At 41.3% G+C, this 23,206-nt stretch overlaps 2 protein-coding genes across 2 annotated transcripts; one reads left to right on the top strand and one right to left on the bottom strand.

The window, feature by feature from the left end:
* Window positions 1-8,999: 8,999 nt before the first annotated feature.
* On the bottom strand, window positions 9,000-16,614 carry LOC129179942 (oocyte zinc finger protein XlCOF6-like). Its single transcript, XM_054773817.1, has 2 exons — window positions 16,298-16,614; window positions 9,000-11,711 (listed from the first exon to the last, which is right to left on the bottom strand). The coding sequence occupies exons 1-2, from the start codon at window positions 16,413-16,415 to the stop codon at window positions 9,649-9,651; spliced, it is 2,181 nt and encodes a 726-aa protein (XP_054629792.1). The 5' UTR covers window positions 16,416-16,614; the 3' UTR covers window positions 9,000-9,648.
* A 1,759-nt stretch (window positions 16,615-18,373) lies between these two features.
* Window positions 18,374-22,068, top strand: LOC129179948 (oocyte zinc finger protein XlCOF22-like). The gene is made up of 2 exons (XM_054773830.1): window positions 18,374-18,702; window positions 19,904-22,068. Exons 1-2 carry the CDS (start codon window positions 18,585-18,587, stop codon window positions 21,751-21,753), a joined length of 1,968 nt encoding a protein of 655 aa, XP_054629805.1. The 5' UTR covers window positions 18,374-18,584; the 3' UTR covers window positions 21,754-22,068.
* Window positions 22,069-23,206: the final 1,138 nt, after the last annotated feature.

Below are 23,206 nucleotides of genomic sequence, written 5' to 3' on the forward strand. Positions count from 1 at the left end.
CCCTTGTTGAAAGCATGTATGTTGCTTCCAATGATGTATCTTACCCGTGTAGTTATCACTGCTTCCTCATGTATGGACTGTTCATCTAGTGTGGTCAGGCCATCAGCAGAAGGCAAACATAACTCCTGAATAAGTACTGCATTCACTTCTGGACTCTGAAGGTGTGACAAATGGAAAAAGTCAAGCATACAACAATAAAATGAATTCACAAATCAGTGCCACAAATGTGCTAAAGTTAGATCAAAGGACTGACTTCTCCCACTACCACACTTTCACAACGACTCTTCATCTTTTTAAACAAAACTGAAAAATGTTGATAAAGTAAAAAAAAAAAAAAAAAGACATTTTTTAGTGATGCAAGCAAATATATCTTACAGTGCATCTATCAGCAGTGTTCAGCATTTCTTAGCTGATTTTATGCAATCTAAAATACTTTACAGAAGCATGAGCAAAAAATTATTAATCGAAACATATTCAACATGTGAGTAAGTACAGTACGAGTTCTACAGCTCTGCAACTCATTGCATTCCTTGGCCCATTTGATACATAATGGCGCAAGAGAGTGCATATGCCTCAAAAATATTGTTCATTTGTGGATGGACTATACAATTTAACTCATAAAATCACATTTACTAAATGTTAATACAGCAGTGCATTCTCTATTTTGTCAGTTTTTATAAGTTTTAATACCTGTTTTACCATTTCTACCTCCTTAACCTAAAATATTCCTGATCTTCTCACATTACCTGTGTGACATCCTCACTGTCGACAAGATGATATGTTATCACAATGTTCTCCTCGTTACCAAGGTTATCTTCTGGATCTTCTGGACTTTATTTAAAAATCGAGGGAAAGTCTTCTTGAGATGTCATCTGTACTTCTGTGAAGAAGGTGTCGGACGTTTCGCTCCTCATCCGAAGAGCTTCGTCAGCGAACTAATAAGTGCTGGTAGCCTAGGCCTTAAATACAGTAAGAGTGGGCGGAATTGGTGTGCCAACACCCTCCTCCTATTGGTTCCTTACACTAAGCCTGGGCAGAGTAGTGGTATAATCCTATCCTGCTATTAACACCTCAGATAAAAGGGAAGTGTCGCTCCCTGAGTTGGGTATGAATGACTCTGATACTGGCTCGTTAGCATCTATTGTTCTGGCTCGGCCCTGGCTCCACCTCATTTGCAAGCTGTGGGTTTTGGTCTCAGTAACCTGCTGAACACAGGGTCCAAATTAAACCTCAAACCACCATTCCGATTCAATGATGGGTTCTGTTGTTTGACAAAAATAGCTTCCTTTACTCCTCTTTCAAACCATCTGTTTTCTTTACCTCGCTGTCCTCAAAAGAGTAATTGGTAGCTTTAAGGTGTAGATGTACTGCTGATTGAGGCCCACTAGAATTGTCCCTGCGATGTTGATAAAGTCTTTTTTGGAGCATTTGCTTAGTTTCCCCAATGTAGTGCTCTTTGCATTCCTCATCTTTACAGTGGATGGAATAGACCACATTGCTTTGTTTTTGGTTTGGAGCCTTGTCTTTAGAATGCACTCATTTTTGTCTCAGGGTATTTATTTAAAAATAATAATACATTAAGGAGGGCAAGTATATGATGACTTCCTTTCTCCCACATAAATACAAGGGCATTATCTTTTTATTTAGTAGATGAAGTGTAGACCTCAAGCTAATTATTTACATCTGTCCCAGTTATTATCATCATTTCAAATACTGTATATTTGCTACTGCCACAGACCTGATTTATTTTGTAACTGTCAGATGGATGTCTATGTTCAAGCAGCTCTGGGACTGAGCCTTCTCTATCAATGTGAGATCCGCCTTCATTCAGCTTAGAATTTGCTCCTTCAGTGATGCTAAAAGATAAATCCTCAGGCAATGAATCTTCTTATCAGTTCAGATAAGGAGTGACCTGTTGAAAGGCCGCCTGCTTTTGTGCGAATGTAAAATCTAAGCAGCTTCAGTTTTGTTTTTTCATACAGTCTGCCAACAGTGTCATCTAACTGAATCATCTTTCCTTTAAAATCACAAATGTCAAACGTAAAGTCACATGCTGGACCCTTTGGTGAGCACCCATCTGGGAAAAATAGGTCCTTTCCCTTTTCTAAAATATCAGCAACAGTTGCTGTCTTTTCCACAGTGACATGTCTTGTTCCTCCACCATTCCTGGTCCTGACTTGCTGGTATTCATGCTTGCCATAATGAAGCCACCCAGTTTCAATCTTCCTGGAGGTCTTTTCTGCTGCAGTATTGCTCTGTCTTGCCATTGAGTCACCTGGCCTTTGGAACACACCAGATGCACTAGAGAGTGCTCCTTTGGTTTTTGATTTCATTTTTCTAGTCCCAATTCTATCTCTTAGTCTCCGTAAAAGAGTCTCCTTATCGGTGCTGCATTGTTCAGTGTCTGTTTGTTGACAGAATGACAGGACAGCTATCCGGTCGCCATAAGACCTGATGTAATTGGCCATTTGCTCATCCGCCATGATGCGCAATACTGCCTTGTCAACCTGAAAACATAACATACTACAATAAATATTTGAGATGCTTACTATGAACATGAATGATAAACACATAGATCAAAGGTCATGACCCTGCCCCTTTTAAAATAGTGTCACTGCAGTGCATGCAGTTTCAGTGCATGTACAGGTATATCTTTTGTTACTGTAACAACAAATGTATAGTTGCCAAATAGAAAGCTGCAATAGAAAACTGAATCCTATTCACCACCAAAGAAACTAGAATTGAATAGGACTGTGGACTCAACCGCAAATGAATGGAACAAAGTGCAGTACGCCATGGAGCACAAAGTCCATCATGATGGTGAGCAGGAGAGGTGGACGGGGCCAGGCGGACAAAAGTGTACAATGTATTCACTAGCTCTGAGCTGAGTATAGAATAGTTATACGCTGTGTGTACACTTTGATGAAATGGATGAGTGTTATTTACTGAACACAATGAATTTATATGTATGTTTATATATACACAGTATATATGCATGTGTGTAGAAATCCATTATACTGCAGAAATATGACCTACATGTAATGTCAATAAAAACCTGAGCAGCAGTATGAAACATTTTCCTTCTTTGACTTTTTTCCTAAATTTACACTTTACATTTATTTAAGTAACGGCCTTGTTAATACATTTGATAACTGTGTATAACCTAAATCATCATCACTGACTTAATTTAATTAATTCATTAATTGATCTAATCACCCGGAGAAACAAATATAGCTTTAAGCTATATTGTGTGGGAGTCCCACATAATATACACTTGAGGTGTGAGCCTTGTCTAATGTCCTGTTTATTTACAACAACCGGTGTTATAAATCTACAACGTTTTTAATAATATATGCCTGTCTTTATTATTAGGAAAATTTAAAAATGACAAATCTGGTCTTTTGGACCGTCTGTTAAGAGCAATTAACGGTTGAGTTGTGTGCTGAGGACATGTTTACAATGCAATGTTTCTGGATTCTGCTCACCATCATTGTTACAATAGCATTGTGATGGAAATGTTTAGACTTGGCAGTGGCAGGGGGAACGTTTGGTGTGTGACACTTTACCGGAAGAGAGTCGCAGTTAGTTTTTACATGTGAGAGTAGTACCTGCTGTAAAGTTCTAAATACATTAATGTGAACAAATGCACAATTCTAACCGTCCACTCTTTATGGTTCAGGACATAACGGAACAGAGTGAAACAATCATGGCGGCCAAACCCAGGGTACACTAGTACGGGAATGGATGTCGAGTTGACAGTCCTATACACACGAAGCTCTGCAACAAAGAAAAATGTAACACGTTTGCATCATATGATGCACAAGCGTATCCGCCCCATCATAACTTCTCTATGGTTGGCGCATAGAAGTAATGAGCGCGAGCATCACCTTAATCTGTGTTGCTACACAACTATTGAAATAATTTTACACCCACCTTGTCTCTCTTCATCAGCATAATGTCCTCATTAGGGACCTCTCTAGAATGCAGGAAATGCTCCAAGCCTTCCTCCATGGCCGTCTTGTTACGAGGCTCTGCACCGTAGTACACCGAAGTGCAATATGCTCTTAAACGGTTTCCGTACAAAAGAGTTTTGCGAGGGAACGCAAAACAGTTTTGCGTTATCTCGCAAAAGTTTTGCAAGGGAACGCAAAACAGTATTGCGTTATCTCGCAAAAGTTTTAGTAACAGAGCTGACTGCCACCGATACACACTTGATCAAAAGTTTAAGACCAATTGAAAAATTGCAAGAATTTACATTTTGATCTTTTTGATCTTAAGGAGGTTCTAAGTCGAGTTTCAAAATGAAAAAAAAAGAAGAGGAAGTGAAAAAAAAAGGTTTTTAAACTATTTTGTGGAAACAATTTATTGCAAACAAGCATTACATTGAAATGGGCTATTAAACAGCTGAATTGCTGGCGAAGGTGATGACTTTCGCCAATCGCAGTAATTTTTCGCCTCCCGTGTGTGTCGCCCATAAATTCCCACCCGCACCTGCTGGATTTAAAGCGAGCGTCTGGACGCACTTTGGCTTTCAGGTAGTTGAAGGTAAAAATGAGCTGGACAAGAGCCAGACAATATGCCAGCTTTTTCATACAAGCTTATTTTGGGAACACGACAAATGTGAGAAACCACATAGCATGTTTCAATGCAAACAAGGAGGAAAAACAGCCAGCTGAAGTTGCTGCCAACCAGAGAACCATCGAGCAGTTGATACTGTAAGTAATTTTCCACCCAACTCGGAAAAGGCGAAGCGAATCACAAAGTCAATCGTAACTTTTATTGCGAAGGATTTGCGGTCGTATTCGGTTGTCGAGAAGCAGGGCTTTCGTGCTTAGTTGCCCACATTGGAACCCAGATACAACGTCCCATCACAACATTATTTCACTGCAATTGTGAATGTTAAGTGTAGCCTAGCTTTTTTGGTTATTCATAATATACTGACGTCTGCAAGCATTATTGTGTTGTATGAAAAGCCGCTGGTACAGAAATCTATATTTTGTATGAAAGCTGTTTCTGACTTTGCAATTACTAAAAATATTATTTTGTCAGAGATTCTATGCTCAGGATTTTAGTTTGAATTCAGAAGTCTTTAATATTTACTTGTGAATAATGGCAGATATTTTTTATGTTGATCAGATTATAGTGAAGTTTGTTAATTTTATAAATGCTGCTACTGGTGCACTTTACTTTTCCTGCTGGTTCTGTGCAATGGGAAATATGTTGGTTGATGTAACCTTCCAATTATTAAAAAATAATGGAATAAGTAAATTAATCTGTTTCATGTTTATTTTAATTGTGGATCATTACAAAATATGCTTTGTTTTAGTAGTACACAGTGAGTAAAAAAATTATATAGAGAAAAAATTATGCATAAAAAAATGGACAGACTATTGATCACAATAAGAGATGCATCGATAATCGATTTATCATCGCATCACAGACGTCTGAATCATAATCGCATTGAATCGTGAGGTGGCAAGAGATTCCCACCCCTAGTCCTGATGGCTTCCGACGTTACTGGCATAACAAGGAGATCCCACCTAGGATGTTTTCCACACAGCACAGTGGAGGGGGCGCCATCATAATCTGGGCTGCTTTTTCCTTCAGTGAAACAATGGAGCTTGAGGTTGTGCAGGGGCGTCAAAAGGCAGATGGCTATGTGTAGATGTTGCAGGGGGTGTCCCACATGACTGAAGGCCCTTGTCTGTGTAGTAATGACTGGCTTTTTTAACAGAACAATACTGCAGTTCACAATGCCCGTCTGACAAAGGATTTCTTCTAGAAGAATAACCTCTTAATTTTGGACCATCCTGTGTGTTCCCGTGATCTAAATCCAGTTCAGAACATTTGGGGATGTATAACAAGAGAAGTTTACAAAAATGGACATCAGTTCCAGACAGTGGATGCCCTCCACCTGGAGCAACATTCCCACTGGCCTCCTGGAAACACTGGCATCAAGCATGCCAAACCCATTTTTGAGGTGATTAACAAGAATGGCGCAGCTACTCATGACTGAGTCCTTGTGTCTAAAAAAAACACTCGTTAGTTGGGACACTCGTATGCCAAGGTCCCACGGTATAAATGACAATAAAAAATACCTGCAGTGCTCCAGCAGTTTCTCCAGCCGAGACCAGCAAGTGGCATTTGAGACTCCACATACTCCAGGGACAATTCAACTCACAGCGACGGTAGAGAGAGTCGAGAGAGCCATCTGCTAGGGATTTGAAGCTAAACTTATCATTCAAAATACCTTCAAAATTGCCCTGCTCTGTTCCTGCTTGTGGCTCAACATCAATGCTGCTGCATTTTCTCAAACTATGACGTGGCCGAGGGTCAAACATGTCGTGCGCATGTTAAGCGCGCGTCAATGTCATTATTAACGCGTTTACTTTGACAGACCTTATACACTCCTGATCAAAATCTTAAGACCAGTTGAAAATTTGCTAGAATTTGCATTTTCCACATTTGGATCTTAATGAGGTTTTAAGTACAGTTACAATATGCAAAAACAAGAAGGGGGAGTGAGACAAAAAACATTTTTAAAAAGTAATTTATTGAAAACAACCACTAAACTGAAATAGGCTGTTTATCAGCTGATCAAAGGTTTAGGACCATCGCTCAAAAAATAAAAAAAACCCTCTCCAAACCAGAACAAAAAATGTTCTCAGTAGGACTCAGTAATGAGTAGCTCCACCGTTCTTGTTCATCACTTCAAAAATGGCTAGTGGGAACATTGCTCCAAGTGGTGAAGATGGCTTCATCAAGGGCATCAACTGTCTGGAACTGATGGCCATTTTTATAAACTTCCCTTGCCATCCATCCCCAAATATTCTCTATGGGATTTAAATGAGGGGAACATGCAGGATGGTCCAAAAGAGTGATGTTATTCTCCCTGAAGAAGTCCTTGGTCAAGCGCGCATTGTGAACTGCAGCGTTGTCCTGTTGAAAAACCCAGCAGTTACCACACAGACGAGGGCCCTCAGTCATGGGGGATGCCCGCTGCAACATCTGCAAGTAATCAGTCGCCGTTTGACGACCCTGCACCACCTGAAGCTCCAGTGTTCCACTGAACCATGGGCTCAAGAAAGAGCTGGAGAGAGCCTGGAAGGTGAACGCAACAGTGGTGCCCATGGTCATAGGAGCACTGGGGGCTGTGTCCCCCACAGTGGAGAAGTGGCTCCAGCAGATACCTGGAGAAACATCAGACATCTCCCTCCAGAAGAGCGCAGTCCTAGGAACAGCTAAGATACTGCGCAGGACCCTCAAACTACCAAGCCTCTGGTAGAGGACCCGAGCTTGAGATGAACAGCCACCCACCCTACCAGGGGAGATGGGGGGTGGGTGAGGGAAGAGTTAAAAAAAAAAAAAAATTTATACCAAGTGCAGTTTTTCATTAATCTTTGTAAGGGATGCCAGCCAGACTGGCTGCACAAGTGTACTTTAGTAAACCTCACTCCCTCAGCCTGAAAGGAAAACTGCACTTTTTTTTGGTAGAATTTTCATCCACAATCCTGATGTGAAACATAAACACGTCTTTATCTTTTCTGCGCATTATAAAGAGAAAAAAACAGCTAGCATGAGGGAGCTAACAATGCACCATAATTCATAATCATGGAACACAACTATTTCAACTATAACGCCTTCTAAAAAACCTCTAACAACGTCTTGTGGTTTTATATACATGCTGTGACCATGTAGTAACAGGTACATTCATGATAATATGTGATACAGTATTTTGAAAATTTTAAACATAACCGGAATTCTTTCCTGTGCACAAAGATTTCACCAAGCCCATAGGTAGGAACTAACGCTACTTCCGTCAACAATAGATGCAAGAAAGCATGTGGTTGTTTGCTACTAATAATCATGGCAGACTTCATTAGACCCGACCAGTCCAGGGTGTACCCTGCCTCTCGCCCAGAGTCAGCTGGGATAGGCTTCAGCCTACCTTCACGACCCTAAGGACAAGCGGCATAGAAAATGGATGGATGGATAGATGGGCTTCGTGAGTGCCGCCGCCATAGACTACTTTTGGAAAAATGAGGATCCAGAACCTTATCTTTTTGAGCCTGAATATACAGATGAGCTACAGGTTTTAGAAGTTAAGCCCGAAAAAAAAGAAAAGAGGGGGAAACTTCGAAGGTAGCATATGGGGGGGGCAAGTCATTACACCGGCATGACTTGGTGGTGTAAATTGGAGTTTCCCAACCCATGCCAATGGAAATGGAGTGTTTCTGCTGCACTGTGTGGCATACAGTGTTACCATGGATGGCGAGGAGGACATTGCTCCAAGAGATTGCATCACAATGAAGGAAGAATTGTAAGCGCTAATAAACCGTGCAGTGATAGAAACTTTTTTCCACCTACCCAAAATAAACTGTAAAAAGACGCATCAGACCAGCTGGACCAGGCGAACAACAGTTCATCAAGTAAGTCACCTTGATATTGATTGTGATATATGGAGCACATAGCACATGATATCACAACGCAGTCCATCTAGCCGTGTATAAACAAAACATGGAATGTGGGCTAATTCATTACAAATAATTTGGTGGTCTATTCATAGTTGTTCATATGCTTGTTCTTGTTTCCTCGTCAGTACAGATTGGTGTACTATCGCATTGTTTGAGTGGGCCCATTATCTCTCGGTAGTGGCGTGAGGCGCTGCGTCACTATGCCACAAAAAGTTCTTCGTGTTAGCTGCTACAATAATAATGTCGCTGTAGCTTGGTTTATATACAGATCAGTTATGTTATGTTTTTTGGAGGTTTTTTTTTTAGGGCTTAATAGTCTAAATAGGTGTGCCCTGTTACCTGCATTGTTAGCTCCCCCATGCTGATTTGCCTCATCATGACTGACTTTACTTTATGAACCACTGTTGGAAAGAGCACGACAGGTGTTGTAACTGCATTTATTGCTGCATGTGTAACTTCCTTCAACTGTGACATTTATATTTTTATGTAAAAGAAGGAAAACACTTCTTTCATACTGCTGCTCATCTTTTTATTGACATCTACATGTAGGTCATATTTGTGCGGTACAATGTGTTCTTACACATTTATTACCGATGGTTCTCATGAGGAATGTCGGGCTGCAAACATTACCCTATTTATATATATATTCACTCTATTCAGCAAGTAACATTGATTCAGTTCATAAAAGTGCACACACATTATCCACTCCACTCAGAGGAAGCGAATACATTGTACCCCGTTGTGTGCTTAGCCCTGCCCAGCTCGCTTGCTTACTAACATGGCAGTGTTTCTGCTCCACTGCGTACTACACTTAATTGCATGCACTTTCGTAACAACTAATAGTCTGGCATTTGCGCTTTAATGTCTTGGCTTACAATACCCCTACAATTCCTTCTAATCATTTGCAATCATCTACGAAGTGATATATGTTTCATTCTAACATCATTATTTATCATTACATGTCCATACAGTTTACGTTGTTTTCAAGAATGGTTTCCCTTCTTGTGTCATGTGTTATTGTGCACAAAACCCAGGCCCATTATATTTTGACACACTTAATTACATTTCAGCTCACAACTCATACTGGATGATCAGACAACAATACATACTTGACACTGATTGTGTTATTTATCTAGAGTATGAATAAATGTCAGAAAGACCTTTTAGCTTCCAATTATGTTTTGGCTGATCCCAACCCTCGACAAATTTTAGCGTGGTATATAAGTGCTTGCTTTACAGAGAATTTTTTACTACAAACTGAGCAACTGAAGGGTTTTTTCTCTTTGTGTCTCTGCATGTGATAAGTCAAACTGTTTCTGAAAGAATAGTTTTTACCACAGACTGAGCAACTAAAAGGCTTTTCTCCTGTGTGCTTTCTCATGTGTGATACCATTAATGACATTTGAGTGAATCTTTGACCACAAACAGAACAGAGAAAAGGTTTTTCTTCTGTGTGTTTCCTCATGTGATGAGACAAACTGCTTCTGAAAGAGTAGTTTTTACCACAGACTGAGCAACTAAAGGGCTTTTCTCCTGTGTGCTTTCTCATGTGTGATACCATTAACGACTTTTGATTGAATCTTTGACCACAAACAGAACAGCCAAAAGGGTTTTCTCCTGTGTGTTTCCGCATGTGATAAGCTAAACTGTTTCTGATATAATAGATTTTACCACAAATTGAGCAACTAAAGGTTTTTTTTCCTGTATGCTTTCTCTTGTGTGATACCATTTGTTCCTCTAGGGAGAATCTTTGACCACAAACAGAACAACAAAAAGGTTTTTCCCCTGTGTGTGTCACCATGTGTCGAGTCAAATAAGGCTTAAGGGAAAAGCTTTTGGCACAAACTGAACAACTAAAGGGTTTTTCTCCTGTGTGAGTCACCATGTGTCGAGTCAAATAACACTGAAGAGAAAAGCCTTTGGCACAAATTGAGCAACTAAAGGGTTTTTCTCCTGTGTGCTTTCTCATGTGTGATACCATCTGTACCTTTTGAAAAAATCTTTGTCCACAAACAGAACAAAAAATTGTTTTTTCTCCTGTGTGCATCAGCATGTGTCGATTCAAACTACCCTTAAGAGAAAAGCTTTTTGCACAAACTGAGCAATTAAATGGTTTTTCTCCCGTGTGCGTCACCATGTGTCGAGCCAAATGACCCCGACAAGAAAAGCTTTTAGAACAAACTGAGCAGGTCCAATTTTTTTTACGTGTCTTCTTTTTAGAGCATTTAGAGTGTTTGGTGTCAGTTTGAATCCTCATATCACCTTCACAATCTGAATTGCTGCTCAAAGGTTCTTGTGTATTGTTCCTGTCTTCAGGAGAGTGTGACGTTGTGTCATCACTATCTGATAGCGGAGCTAAGAGGTTGTCTGCTTGTGATCCTCCACAGTGGTCTCCATCAGCTTCTGTTGTCATGTGTTGTGGTGAGCTGCTGCTTGGAGGCTCCGCCCCTCTGTTCTCCTCACTTGGACTGTGATGAAGCAGTGAGCACTCGGGTGATTTGTCTTCATGGTCTTCAGTCTTCACAGAAACAACAGTCAGTGGCAACTTGGTGAGATCAGCCTCCTCTGGCCCTAGAAGACGCGCTGCATTCTGAGTGGTCCAAAGTTCCCCCTCTTCCTCTTTAACATGGGGAGGCTGTCCATCTTCCTTCTTCAATGTGGAACACCCCCCCTGCAGGTGAGGGGGACGTTCTTCTTGACAACCAATTACCTGCTGGACGTCTGCAGGACACAACCAACGTGAGGATTCATGTGGTTTGTCTTCATGGTTTTCAGTTTTCACGGAAACAACAGTCAGCGGCAATTTGGTGAGATCAGCCTCCTCCGGCCCTACAAGACACTCTCCCTCCTGAGTGGTCCAGAGTTCCACTTCTTCATTTTTAACATGGAAGAACTGTGAGTCCGCCTGCTTCAAAGTGGAGCTCAATCCCTGTGGCTCTGGGGGACATTCTTCTGGATGACCAACCAGCTGCTGGACATCTGCAGGACACAACCAACGTGAGGAGTCAGGTGGTTTGTCTTCATGGTCTTCAGTCTTCACAGAGACAGCAGTTAGTGGTAACTTGGTGAGGTCAGCCTCCTCCTGTCCTGGAAGATACTCCCTCTCCTGAGCGGTCCAGAGTTCCTCCTCTTCCTTTTTAACATGGGGGGGCTGTGGATCCCCCTGTTTCAAAGTGGAGCTCGTCCCCTGCAGCTGAGGGGAACATTCTTCTTGACAACCAATTAGCTGCTGCATGTCTGCAGGACACAAAAATCACAAACACACTTTAGCTCAGACATGGTCCTTGAGATGTTTCTCCTGGAATTCATTACACACTTTCTTCTATGTACTGTGTGTATGTGTGTGTGTGTGTGTGTGTGTGTGTCGTGTTTCAAGGACAACCATTCAGTGTCTTGACAGAGTGATGGATCATGTTGACATGATTGGGTTCGACTGGGATGAGGTGAGCCAGAATCACAGAAAATATTAACAGTGTTCTGGGTGCCCTGAAACGGTATTAAAAAAAAAAAAAAAACGGCTTCCGGAGTGGGAAAATCTGACAAAAGCCAGCTTGTTGTTTCCATGTAGACAAGCGAACCGCTGATTTATGACAACAATGACGTCACCGGAAGTGAGCTTTGACGACAATCCAACATAAAATCTGAATATTTGGACTGGCATGATTCACCCCTCCTGATATGTTCTTTTACTCCAAAATGAAACGCACAAGTAATTCCACTTAGTCTTAAATCTAGATGACCATTAGAAAGCTAAGGCGACGGACTTGCACGTGCGTTCTTTCTTTTTCTATAGTTTGGCGTGTCCCTTGGCTCCTTCTGTGTGTCGGTTTACAGCACTAGCACATGCCTTGTGTATTACAACGTTTTCACCGAGTGGTCCATTCCTGTCTGGATCCAACAATTTAGTAATCAGACACAATTAAAAAAAAAACTCTTGTTGTTCTATAGAACTCTGGCAGTGAACTTTATAGAACTTTCTATTGAATTGAGATAGAACAAAATGATTCTTTAGAATTCTATAGAAAGGTTTGAAGATCAGAAAGTGGCACATTACTTCATCTGGACAGTTCTATAGAATTTGACATGACCAACAAAGATAAGCAGCTGCCATATTTTTTCAAATATGTTCAGCTTGCAGATGTCCCCATACTCACACATACATGTAACATATTGGCAGACTGGAGCAGAAACATATTCATTTATTGATTGAAAACCAGCAAGAAAGAAATTAAACTTGGGTGATGTCATTCAAAATGGTTTACACAAATTTGAGTTGATATAACAGTAACAAATTATATATAGCAGAATCATATGACAACTGAATGGCAAAGGCAGCTCATAAATTCTGGACGTTATTGATCAAGTGTTGATGTAACATCGTGTTCATGAGAAAAACAAAAAAACAAACAAAACGTGAATACTTTATATTAAACATACTGTCAAACTGGCATCATCGGTGTCACATGAGATGGTAGCATGAAAAAGCAGGGTTGCTGTGTTTGTTGCTGTTTCTGTGGAACTTCTAGGCTTCTTGGTCAGTCCAGCGTCGCTTTGTATGTTTTCGTCTACTTTGTTTACCATTGGCCATTTTCTGTGTGTGCTTCTTCCCTCTGAGAACCGAGAACTTTCATTGGTTCAAACTCCGGAAATGCGCATCGACCAAATGAAAACGGTCGGCTGAAACAGCTTTCTTGCAATGCGCGGGAATAGTTATTGTCTCTTCCACAAAGAAGATAGCATTCACGTTTATTTGATTTGATAACTCAAGCGTTAGACATCTGTTATGAAGTTTGTCAGCCTAACACGATGACCCGAATGAAGTATGCAAATGAGGTCGAAATAATTGAGACCAGACATATATTACGAATGACAACTGCGATCGCGAGGATATGAATGGAGACGACTGGGAAGCTGAGGTGCAGATCCCTTCGCCATTAAACAAGAGCAAGAACCCTCAGGTTTGGTTTTAAGTATTACCACCACTTTTATTTTTCTGTGTATTCAAAATAGATATTTAATTTTTACATTTATGGTGGGCCCAAAAACATGACTATTCTAACACAGTCTATGTAGTCCAACAGAAACTTTGTTTGCATGCATGTTAGCATTTCACTCCAAAAATATTCAAATTAAATTCACTGCCTCCTATTCTTTTTCGAAATTTAAGATTTAGCAGGTAATTATTTTGATGACTTGCTACTGCCAAATTTGGCCTGCTTTTAGGCCCCCATTTCGAACCCTGCAGCTGTGATATTCCAACATGGGTTTTAAATATGAAAAATAAACATTTCATGCTCGATGCTATGTTATAAGCATTGGGCAGCCGATTTTTTACTTGTAACTTGTCTATGAATACATTTTAAAAAAGTCTATGGGTGTATTGTTTTCTTACCTCTGCAGGAGGTTATGCTTCCAATACTTAACATCATACTTGTATTTTTGCACAGCCTGGATGCCCTCACTCAAGCCTTCTTGATTAAAAGCATAAAAGTACATGTAGTCAGTATATAAGTCAAGGCTGTGTGTTTTGCATTAAATTTGATCTTCTCTATTGAAAACAGCAGTGAATTCCAAGTAATATGTATATATGTGATTAATATATACATTTTTACCACAAGTTCTATATTTGACATATAGCTAGCATCGGGGAACTGGCACCCTACCGAAAGGCAGCTGAGCTTGGGCGAGATGTGCCTCTCACTGGAGATATTGAATATGGACGAGGACAAGGACTAAGCAGCCAAAAAGGTTCTGGGAGACAGACGAATCAGATGAAGATGAAGAAGCAGTTCTGTCATCCAGGCAACAGGTACATCACTTTGACATGTGCATTTGTAAAATTTGGTAACCAATTTTGTTCCGATTTTGATTCAACAAGTCTGCAAATAGGTGACTGACATTCTTAGAACACCCCATTCAGAGAAAATAGAATGACCCATTATGTCCTCGTTAGACATCATTTGACATGGGTCACTCTGGGTATACACAGGGGTGTTTTCAAATGTGTCCAGCTCCTATTTCCAGGCTTGTTGAAGGTGGACCATACACTTGCAACACACAAGCATTGATGTTGTGACACTGTTGTTTACACTGCTGCTTCTTGGATTCATCTACGAACCGTGATTACCATGCCAATGGAAGCGCTCTTTATAATAAATGCTCTGCCCACAATGCAAGCGTTTTATTCACAGTGATAAAGCCCATCCAGTACTTAAAATTGTTTTACTTTGCTAATTTTAGCACAAGAAGAAGAAGGCCACATGAAATGCCGTCAATGAAGAGGCTAAGAATCAGCTTAGGGCAAAAGTTTCCCTTGTAAGTACAATTATCTACATGTAGCGTAATAATTGATTTAGCCATGAAGGGAGGCAAGAATGGCCTACTGTACCCGCCCTCCAGATGCCAACTCCATTTAGGAACAGCTCATTCCCACCCGGGAGCCCAGCCCTTCACACGACATCTGTAAGGTCCCCACAAGGCAAGCCATCGTCACCATGTAAAGCAAAACCTAGAGGAGAGGCCATACCTATTTTATGTCACTGTTTATACTTTGTAATTATTGTAAATAAATAAATGAAAGATCATTTTTCTTTTGAATATCATGTTGCAGTTGTTCAATTTGATGCCTTAAGAGCATATGGCACGTTAAACCTAAATCCTCAACAATTTTGCCTCAAGAGTTGTAATGTTTCCCTTGATGGTGGTAGTACATACCGATTTAATAAACTACAACATACAGTAACTTCAACTAAAATATTTGTTTATTTTGTCAAATAATGAGCAAATGCTTTGAGGATTTCACTGTTAATGGTCCTTAATTGCTTATGGGGATCACAGTACATTTCTTGCACCCAGCTAAATGGTGGTAACTAGTTCAAGGAAGGGCCGCACGGTGGTCTAGTGGTTAGCACATTGGCCAACACAATAACAGCCTGGAGATCGGGAAGACCTTGGTTTGATTCTCCCTTGGGCATTTCTGTGTGGAGTTTGCATGCTCTCCCCGTGTGCGCGTGGGTTTTCTCCGGCTTCCTCCCACATTCCAAAAACATGCAGGTTAATTGGCGACTCTAAATTGTCCATAGGTATGAATGTGAGTGTGAATGGTTGTTTGTATGTGCCCTGCGATTGGCTGGCGAGCAGTCCAGGGTGTACCCCGCCTGTCGCCCGAAGTCAGCTGGGATAGGCTCCAGCATGCCCCCGCGACCCTAATGAGGAAGAAGCGGTATAGAAAATGGATGGATGGATAGTTCAAGGAAAGCATGGTCCAGCTCTGGCAGGAAGATTGTCTAATGGACAAGTATATATTCTTTATATATAGGCAACAATTTCTTGATATATCAAGAAGTCTATAATTTTTTTTAAAGCTATAGCTTTAAAAAAATTATAGAAGTAGAACAATTTCTTTAGGACAGTTTTTTATATTCTATAGTTCTATATTAGAGTATAGAACTATCTCTATATAATTATCTTTAGAACATAGTTCTGTAGAATCATCTTTAGAACACACTATAGAATATTTCTGTAGGATTTCTTCTTGGAATGTTCTATAGAACTTTTTTAGCAGGGAAATGGACCGTAATGGACTCGTCTCACCCTTATGTCAGCATCATTACCAAGAACTAAAAGTTATTGACCCTTTGGTGGAAGAGGGGCGTATCTTTGTTCCACTTCGACTCAAACGCCGCTGCCTTTGTCAAGCTAACAATCATGGGGGTTCGATGTTTAAATTGCTCAGCAAGGACGACAAACTTCTCATCATCTCTCTTTTCAGGGTTTAAGATAGCCTCCGAAAAGACGTTGTTGAAAACTTCGAACTCGCTCACCGTTATCTGCAGTTTGGGGCTTTTTCTCCATTGATGATTTGATGGGAGTTGGTGGCGCTGATTCTCTTCCGCCTTCTCTTTGACTGGACGTCGCCATCTTAGCATAGCAGTGGTTCATCTTCTATCACGTCCTCAATCTTCACTTCATATAGCACTCCAAGGCTTCTAAGTCAGTTTCCGTTTCGTGGGTTTTCCAAAAGTCGAATATTTCAGCCAATCGTTGCTCTATTTGATGTTAATCTATATACAGTAACTGTTTTATCGTATACATTAAACTTCTGTCGGGAACTCCGGATAGACACAGCCGTCTTCTTCTGTTATTTCTTGGTGGATGACTAGCAACATTTTGTGTGTGTTACCGCCACCTTCTGATAATAATATTCCCTGCATCCAATTTCGTCACGCGCTCTCTTTCATTATTATATTTTCGACCATAAATGACAACGTGATCTACATGTTGGTGTATAAAATTCTTCATGGGATGGCTCCACCTCCTCTCCAAGAATAAATCAAGATGAAAAATAGTGTGGGCACTCGAGGCCAGAGCAGAGGAGACTGTGGCGTTCCCTTCAGAAAAAAAACAGTTTTGTCCTTTTCTGTTAGAGCCTCACCCACACATGTAATACTGTACCCACAGAACTCACGAACATTTGATCAAAAAACCTTCTCTAAATCCGTCCATAGGTGACTCCTGGATAATCAAATAAGCACACATACTGTGGTGTGAATACCCTTAGCAGCAAAAAATGCAGTCAAGCATTTGTGATAACTTGCAATGAGTCTCTTACAGCGCTGTGGAGGAATGTTGGCCCACTCATCTTTGCAGAATTGTTGTCATTCAGCCACATTGGAGGGTTTTCCAGCATGAAGCACCTTTTTAAGGTCATGCCACAGCATCTCAATAGGATTCAGGTCAGGACTTTGACTAGGCCACTCCAAAGTCTTTTTTTTTCCTTCAGACATTCAGAGATGGACTTGCTGGTGTGTTTTGGATCATTGTCTTGCTGCAGAACCCAAGTTGGTTTTGGCTTGAGGATGGCCGGACATTCTCCTTCAGGATCTTTTTGGTTAACAGCAGAATTCATGGTTCCATTTTTGACAGCAAGTCTTCCAGGTCCTGACAGAGCAAAACAGCCCCAAACCATCACACTACCACCACCATATTTTACTGTTGGTATGATGTTCTTTTTCTGAAATGCGGCGTTACTTTTACGCCAGATGTAATGGGACACATGCCTTCCAAAAAGTTCAAGTTTTGTCTCGTCAGACCACAAAGTATTTTCCCAAAGGTCTTGGTGACCATCAAGATGTTTCTGGCAAATCACTTTTTCACACAAGGCCATGTGCGTTTGCATTTTTTCTCCCTTAATAATAAAACGTTTCATTGAAAAACTGCACAAATGTTCAGTTGTGTTGTCATTGAATAAATGTGTTTGATGATCTGAAAAGTGTGACAAACATGTAAAAAGAAATCAAGAAGGGGGCAAACACTTTTTCACACCATGTGGACTTCTGGAAATAACTAAAACGAGCAGATAGCACATATTCTACTGTATGTTTGTGTCCTTAAGACCAGTGGAAAAATTATTTAAAAATTATTGAGGATATCAAGGAGCTTCTAAGTTGAGCTTCAAAATGCAAAAAGAAGAAATTGGAGTGAGACAAAAAAAAACATTCTAGTATGCAATTCATTGCAAACAAGCATTAAGGTGAAATAGGCTGTTCATCAACTGATCAAATATTTTAAACCATAGCTAGGCTCTGCGGAGGCCTAAACTGTGTGGTCCAGCTTGTTCCAGCTTAACTCGAAGGTGGAGGGCTGTGCTGGGAGTCTTGGCTTGCTGCTGCGGCTGGAGACTTTCGACGATCTGCCTCGAGAAGCGTTTGTTTACTCTGCTTTAGCTGAGACATGACACCCCGATGACGTCACTTCCAGAAATGAGCCTGAATTGCGAGAGCTAGCTCGTCATGGGTGGCGCTATTGTATTTTCTGGAATGTAAAACCGTTGTTTAGAGGGGCAGGAAAAGGCCGACTGATGACGTTGCACATGCGTAGTACAAGCCGACCGGATGGAGACGCGTTATGCACATGCGCAGAAGGGATACCGCTACCGACCCGACCCGACCATGGAGTGAAAGGCGGCCTGAGCAGCTGTGGCTTTCCGGAACTCCAGACAGGAGTTTAAAATAACCTCAGAGATTCGAGTTTTGTAAAGCCAACGAAACGGAAGTTAAGTTTGTAGCATCGGAGTGCTATCTGATGTGAAGATTGAAGACGTGATAGAAGATGAACCACTGCTATGCTAAGATGGCGACGTCCAGTCAAAGAGAAGGCGGAAGAGAATCAGCGCTACCAACTCCTAGCACATCATCAACGGAGAAAAAGCCCCAAACTGCAGATAACGGTGAGTCCAACGTCTTTCTGGAGGCTATCGTAAACCCTGACAGGAGAATTTATTTTACTTGAAATCAGCCGACCATTCTGAGCAGGTTAAACAAAGAGCCGCCATGATTGTTAGCTTAACGAAGGGCGCGGAGTTCAAGTCAGAGTAGAAGAAAGAATGTGAAAGACAAATGAAGAAACTGGAAGAGCAAAAGTTACCTAAGCAAACTGTAACCATTTCATAACCCCTAATACAGTCTACTGTGGCTAATCCTGCAAAGTAGTTGCTTGTTGTTCAGTGGAGAGTAAATGGATTATACCACTTATCCATGACTACTGTCACGTTCTGAATGAACACCTCTACAATTGATGACCCTTGGCGCGAGTAATGTGTCGGCCGACAACGGTGACAACAGCTTGGCCGGTGCCGCCCGATACTAATGAGGCAGCTATGGCGCCTTTATCAATGCCGTGACGGTTAAGTTGCCCGACTTTTGTCAACACAGCCTGTGATCTCAACACATGGAAGTCCAGTTCTGAGTGAGAGGAATACAGTAACAGGACGTGACAAAGTATGTCCGTGCAGTGCCCGCGTTGGAACTCCACTTTCTCTCATACTGCAGGAACGGTATGACTGATAATTTCAATGGTTTTGAAACCGCGACGTTTTCATACCGTGGTCTACTTTGAAACTGACCCATGCCTACATGGAAGACTGGTACTCTACATAAATTTGTTTCACATTTTATGGTGTTTTGTTCACACCTGAAAACGTTTTTGAAAAGATTAAACGTTGTTGTACTTAGTCAGTTTCATAAAATAGTAATAAGATAATGCATATGATATGTTCTATGAAAAAAATGACCCCTTGTCTGAGAAATCTCTACATTGAATATGTTGATTCTTTTTTAGGGCTGTCTTGATAGAACTTTTGCACTTCTGATACGATACCAATATTACAGCCTTGAATATTGGCCGATACAGATCCGAATCATATATACTTTTATTTAGGGGCACATCGGTCCATTGGCGCCAATTTTCTTAATTTGGGGGTATCACCGATTGGCGGATCCACACATATGAAACCAATCTTATCTACCTCCGCAAAGGTGCATCTGCTGCAACAGGCACTCCAAGAATGTCCGTGTATAACGAGTTCCAGGAGAAACATCTCAAGGATCATGTCTGAGCTAAAGTGTGTTTGTGTTTTTTGTGTCCCGCAGACGTCCAGCAGATGATTGGTCGTCAAGAACGTCCCCCTCAGCCGCAGGGGTGGAGCTCCACTTTGAAACAGGAAGATCTGCAGCCCCCCCACATTAAAGAAGAAGAGGAGGAACTCTGGATCACTCAAGAGGGAGCACGTCTTCTAGGGCCGGAGGAGGCTGATCTCACCAAGTTTCCACTGACTGGTGTCTCTGTGAAGACTGAAGACCATGAAGACAAACCACCTGAGTCTTTACATTGGTTGTGTCCTTCAGATGTCCAGCAGATGATTGGTCATCAAGAAGAATGTCACTCTCAACTGCAGGTGGGGAGTTGCACTTTGAAGCAGGAAGATCCACAGCCCCCCCACATTAAAGAGGAAAAAGAGGAACTCTGGATCACTCAGGAGAGAGAGTATCTTCTAGGGCTTGAGGAGGCTAATCGCACCAAGTTGCCGCTGACTGGTGTCTCTGTGAAGACAGAAGACCATGAAGACAAACCACCTGAGTCCTCACAGCTTCATCACAGTCCAAGTGAGGAGAACAGAGGGGCGGAGTCTCCAAGCAGCAGCTCACAACACATGATAACAGAAGCTGATGGAGACCACTGTGGAGGATCACAAGCAGACAATTTCTTAGCTCCACTATCAGATAGTGACGACACAACATCACACTCTCCTGAGGCTGAAGACAGGGACGACGCCCAAGAAACGTGGAGCAGCGATACAGACTGTAAAAGTGATATGAGGACTCACACTGACAACAAACACTCTGGATTCTCTCAAAAGAAGACGGGTAAAAAACGTTTTACCTGCTCAGTTTGTGATAAAAGATTTACTTTTAAATCCTATTTGACCCAACACATGCGGACACACACAGGAGAAAAACCTTTTGCCTGTTATGTTTGTGGTCAAAGATTCACTCAAAAGTCATATATGTTATCACACTTGAGAAAGCACACAGGAGAAAAACTCTTTAGTTGCTCAGTTTGTGGTAAAAGTTATTCTCACAAAAAAAGTTTAGCTTATCACATGCTAAAACACTCAGAAAATCCTTTTAGTTGTTCAGTTTGTAATCAAAGGTTCCCTCTCAAGTCACAAATGATATCACATATGATGACGCACACAGGAGAACACCCCTTTGGTTGCTCACTTTGTGGTAAAAACTTTAGTTCCAAACAGTATTTGACTTTTCACATGATGAAACACACAGGAGAAATACCTTTTGGTTGCTCCGTGTGTGGTCAAGGATTCCCTCAAAGGTCAACACTGGTAGCACACATGAGAAAGCACACAGGAGAAAAACCCTTTCATTGCTCAATTTGTGGTAAAAACTTTCCTTACAAATCCAGTTTGACTTACCACATGCGGAAACATACAGGAGAAACACCTTTTGGGTGTTCAGTTTGTGGTCAAAGGTTCCATCTGAATTCACTACTGGTATCACACATGAGAAAGCACACAGGAGAAACCCCCTTTGCTTGCTCAGTTTGTGGTAAAAACTTTTGTACCAAACAGTATTTAACTGTTCACATGCTGAAACACAGAGGAGAAAAACCTGTTAGTTGCTCAGTTTGTGATAAAAAATTCTATTCCACTGCAAGTATGGTAGATCACATGAGAACACACACAGGAGAGCCTTTTCGTTGCTCAGTGTGTGGTGAAAGCTTTTCTCAACGACATCGTTTGACTTATCACATGCAGAAACACAAGGGGGGAAAACCCTTTAGTTGCTCAGTTTGTGGTAAAAGTTTCTCTGGGAGGCAAGCAAGTAAATACCACACTAAAGCTTGTCAAGAACGGTTGGAGACAGCCTCAGATAGTCAGCCGAAACATTATTGGAACCAAAAAGGCTTTGAATGGTCTTTCTGACAACAAATAGCGAATGCAGTCAGTATCATAAATGTATTGTTATCTCATCATATGAGATGTGAGTGGAAATGTTGTAATTGAGTGGCAAGGTATAATAGGCCCTGGTTATGTGTACAATAATACATGACACAAGAAGAGAAACCATTCTTGGAAAACAATATAAAACTGTATTCAAATGTAATGATAAATAAAGATGTCAGAATTAAACGTATATCTCTTGGTGCAGTAGATGATTACAAATGGTTAGAAGTGATTGTACGGGTATTGTAAGCTGATTGTGGGCAGCAGCTCACCACAACACATGACAACAGAAGCTGATGGAGACCACTGTGGAGGATCACAAGCAGACAATCGAGCAGATGCTCTCTGCTGCAGAAATCAAGTAGCACGCATTCAAGATTCAAGAGTTTTATTGTCATATGCACAGTAAAACAGGAAGTTATACAATGCAATGAAATTCTTGTTCTGTTCATTCTCCCAAAAAAAGAAAGAAAACAAGAAAATGAATAAGAACAAAAGAAACATTAATACCAATAAATTAAGCAACAAGAACAGAAGAGACATTAATACCAATAAATAAATAGTGTTATGAGTGTGTGTGTGTTACGTGCGGTGTGTGTGAGTGCTTCGTTGAGAAGCCTGATGACCTGTGGATAAAAGCTGTTTGCCAGCCTTGTGGTCTCGGACTTCAAACTCCTGTAGCGTCTGCCTGACGGTAGGAGTGTGAATAATGAGTGTTGTGGATGTGTGCTGTCCTTGATGAGGTTGTGTGTTCTTCGTAGGACTCTGGTTTTATAAATATCTTGCAGTGAGGGGAGGGCTGCCCCAACAATGAGGTCTTGATCAACCGCTGGAGTGCCTTCCTATCATGTGTTGTACAGTTACCGTACCAAACAGTGATGGAGGCGGTAAGCACACTTTCCATAGTGCATCTATAGAAGCAACTGAGGATTGTGGTGGACATGCCAAATTTCCTCAGTCTTCTCAGGAAGTATAGTCTCCTTTGGGACTTCTTCATAATTTGTTGGGTGTTGTGAGACCAGGTGAGGTCCTCGCTGATGTGTGTGCCAAGGAACTTGAAGGTTTTCACCCTCTCCACCTCAGTCTCATCAATAAACAGGGGTTTATGCGGCTCCTTTTCCCTTGTTCTTGGGTCACTGATCATCTCTTTAGTCTTATCTGTATTGAGAAGGAGATTGTTATCATGACATCAACCTATGAGGTCCGCCACCTCTCTTCTGTATGATGTTTCAACACCACCAGTGATCAGTCCGATGACTGTAGTGTCATCCGCAAATTTAATGATGCTGGTGTTGTTCTGGGAGGCCACGCAATCGTAGGTGAAGAGCGTGTAGAGGAGCGGACTCAGCACACACCCCTGTGGGGTCCCAGTGCTCACAATTCTTGAGCTGGATGTGCGATTGTGGACTCTGACTGACTGGGGCCTGCCTGT

Source organism: Dunckerocampus dactyliophorus, chromosome 4, assembly GCF_027744805.1.
Source record: "Dunckerocampus dactyliophorus isolate RoL2022-P2 chromosome 4, RoL_Ddac_1.1, whole genome shotgun sequence".
NCBI lineage: Eukaryota > Metazoa > Chordata > Actinopteri > Syngnathiformes > Syngnathidae > Dunckerocampus > Dunckerocampus dactyliophorus.